Source organism: Protomyctophum bolini, assembly GCF_963924005.1.
Source record: "Protomyctophum bolini genome assembly, chromosome: 20".
Lineage (NCBI taxonomy): Eukaryota > Metazoa > Chordata > Actinopteri > Myctophiformes > Myctophidae > Protomyctophum > Protomyctophum bolini.
The window spans coordinates 25155931-25168108 of record NC_137881.1 but is presented as its reverse complement, the minus strand read 5'-3'; the positions used below and the strand labels follow the sequence as shown (position 1 = coordinate 25168108).

Here is a 12178-nt window from a genome sequence, read left to right as displayed (position 1 = left end):
TGTGCCTACAATGACATTCCCAAAATATGGACAACAGGTTGAAAGTGGTTTTGTTGTTGTTTTTGCGCCGTGGATATTATAGGCAGACACATTGTTTGGTGCGTAATTGTACACTGCCTGACTAGATACCAGCACTCAAGTTACCACAAGTTACAAGTGCTTTAATCTAAAGTGCCTTAAAATAATCTAAACAAGTTCATCGAGAAGTAACTCGTAACAAAGTCTAGAATGATCATGAGCACATTCAGAAGTAGATCCCTGTCTAGGGACCTCTAAATTCAATGAATGGGCTTAACCCATTTAGACCGGAGACCAGATTTTACTAAATGTCTTCTAAATCTTGACAGTTTTCTGAAAAATCTAATGTTTCTATATCGGTGGTTCTAAAACGATTTCATGTCAACGACCCCCAGAATTATATGTAATTGCCCGCGGATCCCAATCTCAAAATATGTTGTTTCAGGGACCCCCCCAGAAGCAAAAGTGTTAAAAGTGTTCACTGGCAAACAATATATATTCAAAGATTTGCGCCACATTTTCACGTGCCGCGCTACGAGCTTGTAGATCTGGTATTTTTCAACGGCTAAAGTAGAACATAATGCTTAAAGCACCAAAAGGGGCTCCTGACCACAACGGGCTTAAACTGGGAGGACACTATTTACGGCATAGATTTAAAACGAGCTGCATCACAGAACCAATGCAAATGACCTAACATTAGGACAGATGTAGTCTCTCAAGACAGACTGTTGAACAACAGGGGAGGCGCTGTTTTCCCGAATATTTGACGATGGGATTCTCAGATTGGGACAGATGTGACTGATGTGTTTCCAAAGCACTGGTTGTAGGTTTGGTAGCGGTACCGTTCTCTACATTGAATTCAGATTTCCCCAGACGTATCGGTAGAGATCTCTGATCATCATCAAGTGTTTTAAAGGTTTCATGACATTCATTTTTTTTGGTGCAATTGAGCTCAGAAAACCTAAGAAATATTACGAAAACTTTTTTTTGATTGAAACACGACAAATTAACAGTACCTGGGGTGTGTTTTTTTCTTTTTTAATGGACCAATGAGAGAGCCCAACAACCTCACTAGGACCTGTCACGGTGACTGGGAATGCTGAATTATTCGCTGCCTTGACGACTTCAGGAAATAAAAATCTCTCCTACATTTCCGCTGTGAACACTTTTCTTTTTCTCCCTTATTGGTTGTTGTCTTGACAATCCGAGAGCACAATGGCAGCATTACCATGGCGGCATGGCGACATTGATTGAACCGGAAACCGGGTTTGCCGGTTGAACCGAAAACCCAGTATCCTCCTCGCTGTCGAAACCGAGGGTGTTGGTGAGAAACACACGGAACGCCTGTCGCCTTGCGCAACCAACGGAACGCTACTCTTCCACTGTTGCCTTGACCAAGTGATTCTCATCACTTGGTTGGACCCGGACGCTACGAGCTTGTAGATCTGCTATTTTGAAAAATAGTGAAAACGTGTGCAGATCTTTGAATATGTATTATTTTACTGTGGAGGTTTTTAACTCGTATCTTTGCGTCTGGGGGGGTCCCTGGAACAACATATTTCCATATGGGGGTCTGAGAACCACTGTCATAGAAACGCAGGTTTTTCAGAAAACTGGATTTAGAAGACATTTTGTAGAATCTGGTCTTAAATGGGTTAACAGAAGTTGCATATTAACTGTCCATGTTACTGTATGTTTCCCGGGACACCAGTATTCCTTTAGAAACCATACAAGTATAATGAAATATCTTCTAGAATGTTGACCATTTTGATAAAGTTAGTACAGTAGTTTCTTTTTTCGCTTGTGCTATAATTATTGCTCTACCTTACAGCGCCTGTGACGTGGATAAGATTTGGACGTTTGGGATTTTTTTAAAACCAACTTTGTGGTTAGCATGTTGTGCGGGTTAAGACTTTAAATCCACCAAGACACACCAACATTATGTACGAGATAACATTTATTTACTGTAACAAATATACTGTCTTGAAAGGCAACACATGAAAGGCAACACATTGTGAGCTTGGATATCTGATATTTAGTTAGACCAGTGGTTTTCAACCAGAACGCTACGGTTCTTACTTTTCGGATGATGGCGTCATTTCTGTCGAGCAACACTTGTTGAAGAGGTCGCGTGACGCAAAGTGCAAATGAGCCTTAATGCTCAGTCAGACAAGAAACATTTGCTTTGTCGAAACACTACAGTACATCTTAAACACACTACATTTCAAGTTGCTAGTACTTTTATGATTGAGTCTGCAGTGTTAGCCGAAACTCTCAAAGTGCTTTTGTATTTATTAAAGGTAAGACGGGATTTCCTCTTGAATCTATTGAAACACATACTTTACCCAATGTATTTTTTAAGGTCCAATCCAGTAGCATTCAACAGAGAAACGCATGCTTTTGTCTTTAACATGCTATTGTTTTGTCTGATCATGTACCCAATTAACATGTTCTAAATGTATCACCAAACATTCCAAATGTTTAATCCCAATAAACTGAGTATGAGACATTTTAATCATTGTCCTGCTTGCTTTCGTTTTGTTTCTCATCGTCAATTGTTGTGTTGTTTAAATTATGTTGTTACAGGCTTTGCTTTTGACATTGAGAAAATAAGAAGTACAGTAATATTCCAGTTTGTGTTCTGTGCATCAATACAGCATTTCATGCTGTATTGATGTTGGTACCATTAGGAGAGATAACAGGAAAACATTGATCAAAATAACAATTACTTTACATTCTCTAAATGTGTAGACTTCTTGTAAATGAAGTAATGCAGGTTACCAAGTACCAACTTTCCATCATTTAGCTGGGGACCATCCCTCAAGGACCACAAAAATAGCATGAACAGCAACATAATTCTGAAATTAGGCACAATTAAGCTATTAAGTTAAAACAAGTCCAACACTTACATGTGAATGAGATAGTTCGCCTGAAGGAATGGTACCGGGACAAATTATTTGTGTTTTCAAACAGTTCAAATGAGATAATAAAGCTGAGACGAGAGAGCGGAGAATAAAAGTATTCCAAGCTGGTTGGTTTGTTTGTTTGTAGCCTAATATGAAAAGCTCTGTACTTTACATCAGATATTCGAGTAGCCTACATAATATAAGATACTTTGTCTGAAGTGGTTTTCTTATGTGACTAACTTTGACTGGCATCACTTTAAAAAAACTTTACTCGAGTATACCTGTCAAATAGACTCCATACCACTAGAAATACTATCATTGTAAAAGAATGGGCAGATTTGACATATCTAGGAGTCCACTAGCCTATACATGTATGGCTAGGCCTATCTATTTCTGATAACATTATTGGCCATATGTGCAGTGGCAGTTTAGTTCTGTGCCACAAGAGGGAGACCTGCACCTCTCTACTATACAGACAGGTGTGGTGATTTCCATTTAACTCTGTGACTCTGATTTGTAGTTGTTATATTTCCATGCTCGTGTCAACAAAGAGAAACCAGATTCAATATTCTATGCCACCAAAGAAAGAGCTAGTAGACTGACATTTTGTAGCTGTTTTACTCTGTTTTCTAGTGTGTGTGTGTGTGTGTGTGTGTGTGTGTGTGTGTGTGTGTGTGTGTGTGTTTTTAATAGCTCTGGACCAGAGCTATAACTGTACGTGTGTTCTTGGACGGACCCCAACAAAAACACATTTGCAGTGTGACAGAGCCGAATTGTTTTCATAATCCTCATCACACTGAGTGTGATGTGATTTAAAAATAGGCGTTATGGTAAAAGTTTTCCTTATAGTGTCAACATTTTAGATTTTTAGGATTATTCGCCCGGGCATAATATATTTCGACCAAAACGTGAAAATGTACGCAGATGTTTGTTTTTTTTCTTTTTTCTCACAGTTCTGGGTCACGAGCGGATTCTGACGGATTACATGTCCTCCTGTCCATCATGGTCCTGTCACATACTCTGACAGAGGGATGGATGGTTGTGTGTGTGTGTGTGTGTGTGTGTGTGTGTGTGTGTGTGACTGTGTGTGTGTGTGTGTGTGTGTGTGTGACTGTGTGTGTGTGTGTGTGTGTGTGTGTGTGTGTGTGACTATCTCTTCTCCCTCTCTCTCTCTCGGGTGCGTTTATAGCAGCGTGCGTGGGGGCGTGGCCAGAGGGCTACCTTGCCAGTGACGTCACGGTGAGTGACAGTCAAGCAGCTTACTGTATATCAGCTTCAGCGCAAACAAACACACATTATTGAGCTGCTGAGCACTGTCTGTGTGTATATGCATGCAGGTGCAAGACATTCACCACGACAAGTAAACACAACGAGAGAGAGAGATTCCATTGGATTGTTTTGTTTTCTCCATCGCGGTGGCCGTGTCAAGGTAAGAATTAAGTTGTCTGTCAACTTTTTACTTTTCTACTGTAGCTGAGTAGAACACTATATTCTACTCTACTGTCTGAAAACGCAACAATTATACTTCTGTGAGCCACTTCTGCTCTCTCTCTCTCTCTCTCTCTCTCTCTCTCACACACACACACACACACACACACACTGAGGTCCTGGTAAACTAGAAAACGAGTGTTAATGGCCACAATAAACAACTATTCTGTAGCCTATAATGTGGGCCAAACTCCCAAAGCCTCTACAGGTGGCAGTAAAAAGTTTGTGAACCCCTAGCCTACACAGTACACACTGACGTGTGTGTGTGTGTGTGTGTGTGTGTGTGTATATTTCCATGATAGGCTATAGCCTACTGTACACATATGGTATCAAGGACATGTGAGACATGTCGATGCAGCAGATGTCAGATCTGAGTGGAATGTGGAGAATTCAGCATATAGACAGTCAGTCTAGTGTCCTGACGATGTACAGTAGTACTACTAGGCAGGACAAGGTTTCTGCTAGATGAGTTTGTTATCGCCTATAATGGTGGCCCGCTGACATCACTTCTGTCATCACAATATACTGTAACTGCATTGCCTGATTGCCCGTTGTCGAGTCGGTCAGAGCCACGTTTGTCCAGAACCGCCTATATGACTATTGAAATGTGTCCTTAGTAATAATAGTAATATTTTCGACAGAAATTCATATAGCAGTTTATGGTGGTTAGGTTTTGTGCGTGGAGACGGCGCTGGTGGTGTGCCTGCAGAGTAACCGGCTGACCAAATCTCTTGTCACCATGTTGGCAGCGGTAGGGTCTTAAGGTCTTTCGGTTTTCTCCTGTGTGGATACACTGTTGTATGGTCAGGGCACCCAAATGACTGAATCTCTTTCACACTGTTTACAGTGAAAAGGTTTTTCTCCAGTGTGGCGATGCTGGTGTTTCTTCAGGGTACCCGACTGACCGAAACTCTTATCACATTGTTCACAATGGAAAGGTTTTTATCGAGTGTGGATGCTCTGGTGTGTCCTCAGAGTATTTGGACGAATGAAACTCTTGTCACACCATTTACAGCAATATTATCTTTATTTCTCCAGCGTGGATACGCTGGTGTCTCTTACCTATCTCAATTAAACTCTTGTCACAATGTTCGCAGTGATAAACTTTTACCCAGTGTGGATACGCTGGTGTTTCTTCAGGTCACATGATGCATTGAAACTCTTGTCACACCATTTGCAGTGATAAGGTTTTTCTCCGGTGTGGACACGCTGGTGTGTCTTCAGGTTGCCCGACCAGATGAAACTCTTGTCACACCATTTGCAGTGATAAGGTTTTTCTCCAGTGTGGATGCGCTGGTGTTTCTTCAGGTCACATGATGCAGTGAAACTCTTGTCACACCATTTGCAGTGATAAGGTTTTTCTCCGGTGTGGATACGCTGGTGTGTCTTCAGGTTGCCCGACCAGCTGAAACTCTTGTCACAATGTTTGCAGTGGAAAGGTTTTTCTCCAGTGTGGCGACGCTTGTGTTCAGTCAGGGCATTGGAATCAGCGAAACGTTTGTCACATTGTTCGCAGTGGAAAGGTTTTTCTCCAGTGTGGACACTCTGGTGTCTCCTCAGATGGTACAATGTAGAGAAACTCTTGTTGCACTGTTGACAGATGTGGGTTTTCTTTCCAGGGTAACTCATCTGAGGCTTCTTTCCTTCTCCCACCAGAGCTATATTCTCGGTAAACTGCTGATGACTGTCAGGTTTTTGTCCATCTGCAGTGTCTCCATGTTTCTGGCTGGTTGCAGAACAGTTTATTTGCTGACGACGGGCTGCTGAAGGGATCTGTTCTTCCCTCAGTGTTTGGCAGTAGTTGTGGTCAGTGTGGCTCCTCTTCGTGTGTTCACATAGGACGGCGGAGGCACGGGCATGTGGACACTCGGAACACGCGACCTGGGAGTCTCCTTCCATCGTCAAATCTTCTGCTATGAATGGACGTTGACGGGGATGAAGTGGGGACTGGTTGTCCGAGTCCAGAATCCGCCGCAGCGGTGTCCGGTAAGAAGGTAACTGAGACGTCTAGACCCCTGTATAATGCAGAGATACCTGGGTTGGTTGTAAGGCCAGATATCCTTACAGCCAACGGGAAGGCGATGGAGTCTCTCTTGGTGAGAGAGCTGGTCGAGGACGTACTTGAAGGTTGAAGTCTCACCTGCTTGCATTTAAAATGAAGGTGTGATTTCCACCCTTTATTTATACAGTGCTCGGCTGGTGATGCTCTGACTTCTCACTGATGTAGATCAACCACGCCCAAATATGGAGTTTGTGATGTCAGACTTGGATAGGATAGTTAGCTCCAGAGCCATAGAGTAAGACAGAGTTACGACATTGAGGTGGCAGAAAAACAGCCCGGTCACGTGGTTCATGTACGAGTTTGCGCGAGCCCATAGACTCTGATCCACTGCCACCAGATGACAGCACACACACACACACACACACACACACAGATTATAGACCCAGATGGTGGAGTGCGGATTTGCAAACACTCACGACTAATGTATTGTGTGTGTGTGTGTGTGTGTGTGTGTGTGTGTGTGACTACACACAGTATTTTACGCACACATGCTGCAAAGTAGCGTTTAGATTTTAATCTCACAAATTGTTCTCTTCATTCCCTCCTTTTGCACTTCATCACCCTCCTCTCTCTCTCTCTCTCTCTCTCACTCTCTCTCTCACTCTCACTCTCACTCTCTCTCACTCTCACTCTCTCAGGTCCGATGTCGTCATGACAACAGCCTGGTTCAGAGGCACTCCTGGCATCCCTGGAATGTTCCCGAGTCGTCGCTGGGACGACCCCTACTTCCTCTTCCCTCGTTTGTTCCATCAGGAAGTCTGACATATCCTGGTGGTTACTAGAGGTGTGTGTGTGCGTGCGTGCGTGCATGTGCGCGCAAATATCACCACAAATGTGTGTGTGTGTGTGTGTAATATGACATGTATTTATTATTGTAATTATTATTTCATGACATTTCTGACTGTGTGTGGTGTGTCCACCTCTTCCTGTTCAGACATGGTGTAGCCTAGAGACCTCGCCAGCCAATCACCATGATGGCATCGGCGGTTGCCACGGGCAACCGGAGGAAGTCCCTGACACTGAGAGGGGTCGACCCGGAGACCTGCATGATAGTCTTCAAGAACCACTGGACACAGGTCTCTGTCTCTCTGTCTCTGTCTCTCTCTCTCTCTCTCTCTCTCTCTCTCTCTCTCTCTCTCTCTCTCTCTTTCTGTCTCTGTCTCTCTCTCTCTCTGTCTCTCTGTCTCTCTGTCTCTCTCATCCTGTCTTGATGACAGAAACGCACCTTTTAGCTCACCGTATAGAGAGTATGCACATGCATAACCTTTCCGCCTCCCTCTGGTTCAGATGTGCAGCCCCCGTGCCTGCAAAACCCAAGGGGACCGCCCACCCAACTTCTAGACCAATCGAGTTACGACAACTCCGTTCACTTCATGGGGCCAGTCCAATGGCGGCTCTTTTACATAGACTTCTATTGGCGAAGTGCTAGGCGAAGAGTGACGAGTCCTGGACCGGAGGTTGGCAGAATGCACTGGACTCAGGCAACAGCCCAGCTTTAATGATCTTAGATCCCTTTATTTTAGATAATAGTACAACATAAACATTACAGAGACTTTAGTTGTCACTGTGCAATACTTTAAAACAGTTGTCATGTTGCACACATGCCTTAAATTGCTGACATTTGCGCCGCCCTCGTTGAAAACAATGTATTTCAAACTCCAGCTGTCACACTCCAGGGCTGCATGAACAGCGCTCAAGCGCTGTTTTCTGACCCCTCAATGGCGCAACTCTCTCAGCTATACGGCTCTGCCCAGAGTGAAAGGGGAGATGTGGGTCAGTAAAAACAGAGAGATGTGTCGGGATGGGGTGAGCAGTGAGTTAGTCACCGCGGTGAGTGACGCTATGTTGTAGTTTTCTAACTTTAGAAAACCTCTCCCTTCGTTATCACGAGAGACCCAATCCTAGGGCTGCGCACCTGTTCTCAAACGGCGACCACGCCCATATAGGACCATCAACATGATGACATGGCACTGTATGTGACATACAGCAAAATGTTGTTTAGTACACCCACTTAAAACCAATAGCAGCATCAACAAAGACAGAAATACAGATTTAATTGTTGTACATTATGCCATAAACCGTTAGTCCGTCATAGTCAAGTCATCATAGTCCAAATAAAAACATCCATAACATCCTCTCTGTCTCTCACTTCAATTCAACTGGCATGAGAAAACATACGTTTACAATGCCACAGCAAAAAGTGTACGTCATTGTCAACAAAAAATGTGTGTACGATTGAAAGTCAGAATATCCAAATATAGATCACTCTCTATGTGCCGAGGTCACTCGATGCAGACCGTGCAGGAAATGGAATACACACAATGATTAGTCTTTAGGGTGGTAGTGTTCCATTCCAGCTCACACATCTTGCTGCTGTGTTTGAGCATTGTTGTACTTTGCCCAGCAGATATGGGAGTTTTCTTTTCTTGTCATTAGTCATGTTTTCAAACTCTTCTTGGGTGATTGTAATTGTAATATATATATCTGTCTCTGCCTCGGTCTCTCTCTTCTCTCCCTCTCTGTCTCGCTCTCTGTCTGTCTCTCTCTGTCTCTCTCCATCTCTTCTCGCCCTCTCTCTGTCTCTCTGTCTCTCTCTCTCTGTCTCTCTCTCTCTCTCTGTCTCTCTCTCTCTCTCTGTCTCTCTCTCTCTCTCTGTCTCTCTCTCTCTCTCTCTCTCTCTCTCTCTCTCTCTCTCTCTCTCTCTCTCTCTCTCTCTCTCTCTCTCTCTCTCTCTGTCTCTCTCTGTCTCTCTCCATCTCTTCTCGCCCTCTCTCTCTCTCTCTCTCTCTCTCTCTCTCTGTCTCTCAGGTAGTGAGGATTCTAGAGAAACATGAGCCCGGTCGTGGAGGTGTTCTGGGCTCGGTGTCGTTCGGCTTCCTGTCCACCGGTGCTCGTACGGGCTGCTCCAACCTCAGGCTGGTCCCCATCCCCGCGGACGAGGCCAGCGCCGTGCAGAATTACGTAGAACACATGCTCTTCCTGTTGATGGAGGAAGAGGCGGGGCCAGGTATCTGCGAAAACAACTACAGGCACCACCAAACAATAATGCTTTATACTGCAGATAGTGTTTTCAAAGTAGTAAAAATAATACCCGTGTGAAGTAAGTGGTGCAACAGTGTCACTTGGTTTTGAAAACCAACCAAATGCTATTTTCGTGCTCAGACACATGCCAGCCAGCCAGGTGAATGGATCAAATCAGTCTGGATCCTATAGGCTACATAAAGACCAATACCTATAGGCTGTCAGGCTCATGTACACGTCATTGATGGATGGATGTCCAGGTGGAGCGATGGGCCCCATCCTGGAGCTGGTGGTGGTGGAGGGCGTGATGGAGAGGCTGTTCCTGTGGAGCCTCCGGAGGCAGTTCACGGAGGAGCTGAAGGTGGAGCAGCTCCGGATGTACCAGATGCTGCTGAGCCAGGCCCGGCAGCCGCTGCTCCACCACAAGGCTGTGCTCAGGCCGCTGATGACCCTGCTGGCCTCCTGCGCCGCCGCCGGACCCAACGCTGGTATGTATGGTGGCTTAACACTTATGAGGCTAGAAAAACGTGTATACACGTCTTCTCTAATAAAACCGGGACGTGCCTTGGACGTGTATGTGTATGTATACGTATACAAGTCTTTTGTTCATTTTTTTAAAACTGGATCGCTGTAATCCATTTTTTGACAGCTCAGTTCACACAGGTGTGATTTTTCTTTCTTTAAATATATATTGGAATATTTTGGAAAATGAAAAGAACAAGGAATCCAAATCTACTCAAAAACACATTGTGACTTGACATTTTGTAGATTTTAAGAGTCAAGAATGTGGCCTGATAGTGATTGTTTTGGTACAGTCTGTCTGTCTATGGTTCAGCTTGTCCTTGTAGCAGCATAACTAGGGTCTGATAACACTGTACAGCATTTGTTCTCAAAGTGGGGTCCGGGGACCTCCAGAGGTCCTTGAGGGAGTTCCAGGGGGTCCCCAGCTAAATGATAGTTAGGAACCAAATGGACACTTGTGTGTCTGTAACTCTGAGAGTGTACAAAATGGAACACTCTCAGAGTTAAATTAACAATGATTCTACAATATAAATCGGGTTTCCAGAGATAGAAATGCCATTAAATAGGGGTCCATTATAGATTAATGCCGGTCAAACTGGGGGCCCTTGAAATTTAAATGGTTGAGAATCACTGCTATGGGGGTTCCTGGTATATATTTTCAAATGTGGTCTGCAGGCTTATTTGGGGGTCCTTGACATGAAAAAGTAAAAAAGAAAAGTGAGAACCACTGATATTGTCTCCATGTCCTCTTGCCACGTCAATGCCGGATTGATCCAGAATCACCACAACTGTGTGTGCATGCATGCGCTTTCACATTAAATAAACAGGGGACAGTTTGATTAATCCAGAGATAATCTGGAATTAATGTGCGACGTCACGAACTGAAACATTTAGGATGGCTTTGAAAATGGCTGAAAACCGTCAAAAGCATCCTAAAATGTTACTGTCCTCCAGTGGTGCAAAGTATAAGTACGCTTACTGTACTTAAGGACTGATTTTTATGCACGCGGAAACTTACAATGGGACATTTACACTTAGTTAGTAGTTTATTTTTTATACTTTTACTAAAGTACATATTGAATTCCAGAGATTGTACTTGTAACAGAGTATTTCTATATTGCATATACTTTTACCTAACCTGACGCTGCCAGATCCAAAAAGCTTGCTACACAAATTTGTTTCACAGCTTATTTGGATCTGGGATCGCGGAAGCAAATTCGATGACGGGGCTGTTCCTTTTTTTCAAGATACATGGTAGATGATTGGATGGGAGCGTCTGTCTATCACCGTGTGGGCGTGCAAACACAACCAATCATATCGACGTGTCTATATACCGTCACATCCGCTTTTGCACATATCCCGCCTTTAGCTCACGCTGATTGGTTCGGTACGAAGCAGATCTGACTCAGGGCTCAACTCCGTCAGAGATCCCAGATGAGTGTTGTGTTGGGGAATATGTTTCCCCAATACCGCCCTCATCTGGCAGCGTCAGGTTAACTTTTACCTACAGTAAGTAAAAAATGTGAGTACACCACTGCTGTACTCGCAAGTATACTAATACAATGTGTGTGTGCATGCGTGTATATAATGTGCGTCTTTAATGTGTGTGTGTGTGTGTGTGTGTGTGTGTGTGTGTGTGTGTGTGTGTGTGTGTGTGTGTGTGTGTGTGTGTGTGTGTGTGTGTGTGTGTGTGCGTGTGCGTGTGCGTGTGCATGTGTCAGGCAGTGGGGGCGTGGTGGAGGCTGAACTGGTGTCGTTGTTGAACCAGCTGGGTGTGAGTCTGGTCAGAGACCCGTCAGTGCTGGAGCTGTTCTTCCATAGCAGTGAGGACCAGGGATCCACCAACTTCCTGCTGTTCTCCCTGCTTATCCCATACACACACAGGTAACACACACACACACACACACACACACACACACACACACAGGTAATACACAAAACAATTAATAAAGAAAGTGTTGTACCCTGCCCTTTTCGGCCCAAAATATTGTGTTTGTTGTCATGAGTTGTCACGATCCGAGTTGGCTTTGACCGAGGCTCATACAGGTCTTTAAATAAATACTTTATGAAACGTCTATGGGGAAACATTTATGGGAAATTGTCTTCCGGGCCGCTCGTCGGGGGCGGGACTGCGACGCTCTGCCAAATTTGAACATCCCGT

At 44.2% G+C, this 12178-nt stretch overlaps 1 protein-coding gene across 1 annotated transcript in view; it reads left to right on the top strand.

Moving 5' to 3' along the window:
* Positions 1–7429: 7429 nt before the first annotated feature.
* Positions 7430–12178, top strand: part of LOC308335456 (FHF complex subunit HOOK-interacting protein 1A-like) — a 15256-nt gene continuing 10507 nt past the window's right edge. The window contains exons 1-4 of the mRNA XM_080792497.1: positions 7430–7550; positions 9283–9481; positions 9756–9983; positions 11739–11901. Of these exons, the coding sequence (XP_080648623.1) occupies positions 7446–7550; positions 9283–9481; positions 9756–9983; positions 11739–11901 (695 nt within the window). The 5' untranslated portion in view covers positions 7430–7445. The remainder of the gene's footprint in view (positions 7551–9282; positions 9482–9755; positions 9984–11738; positions 11902–12178) is intronic.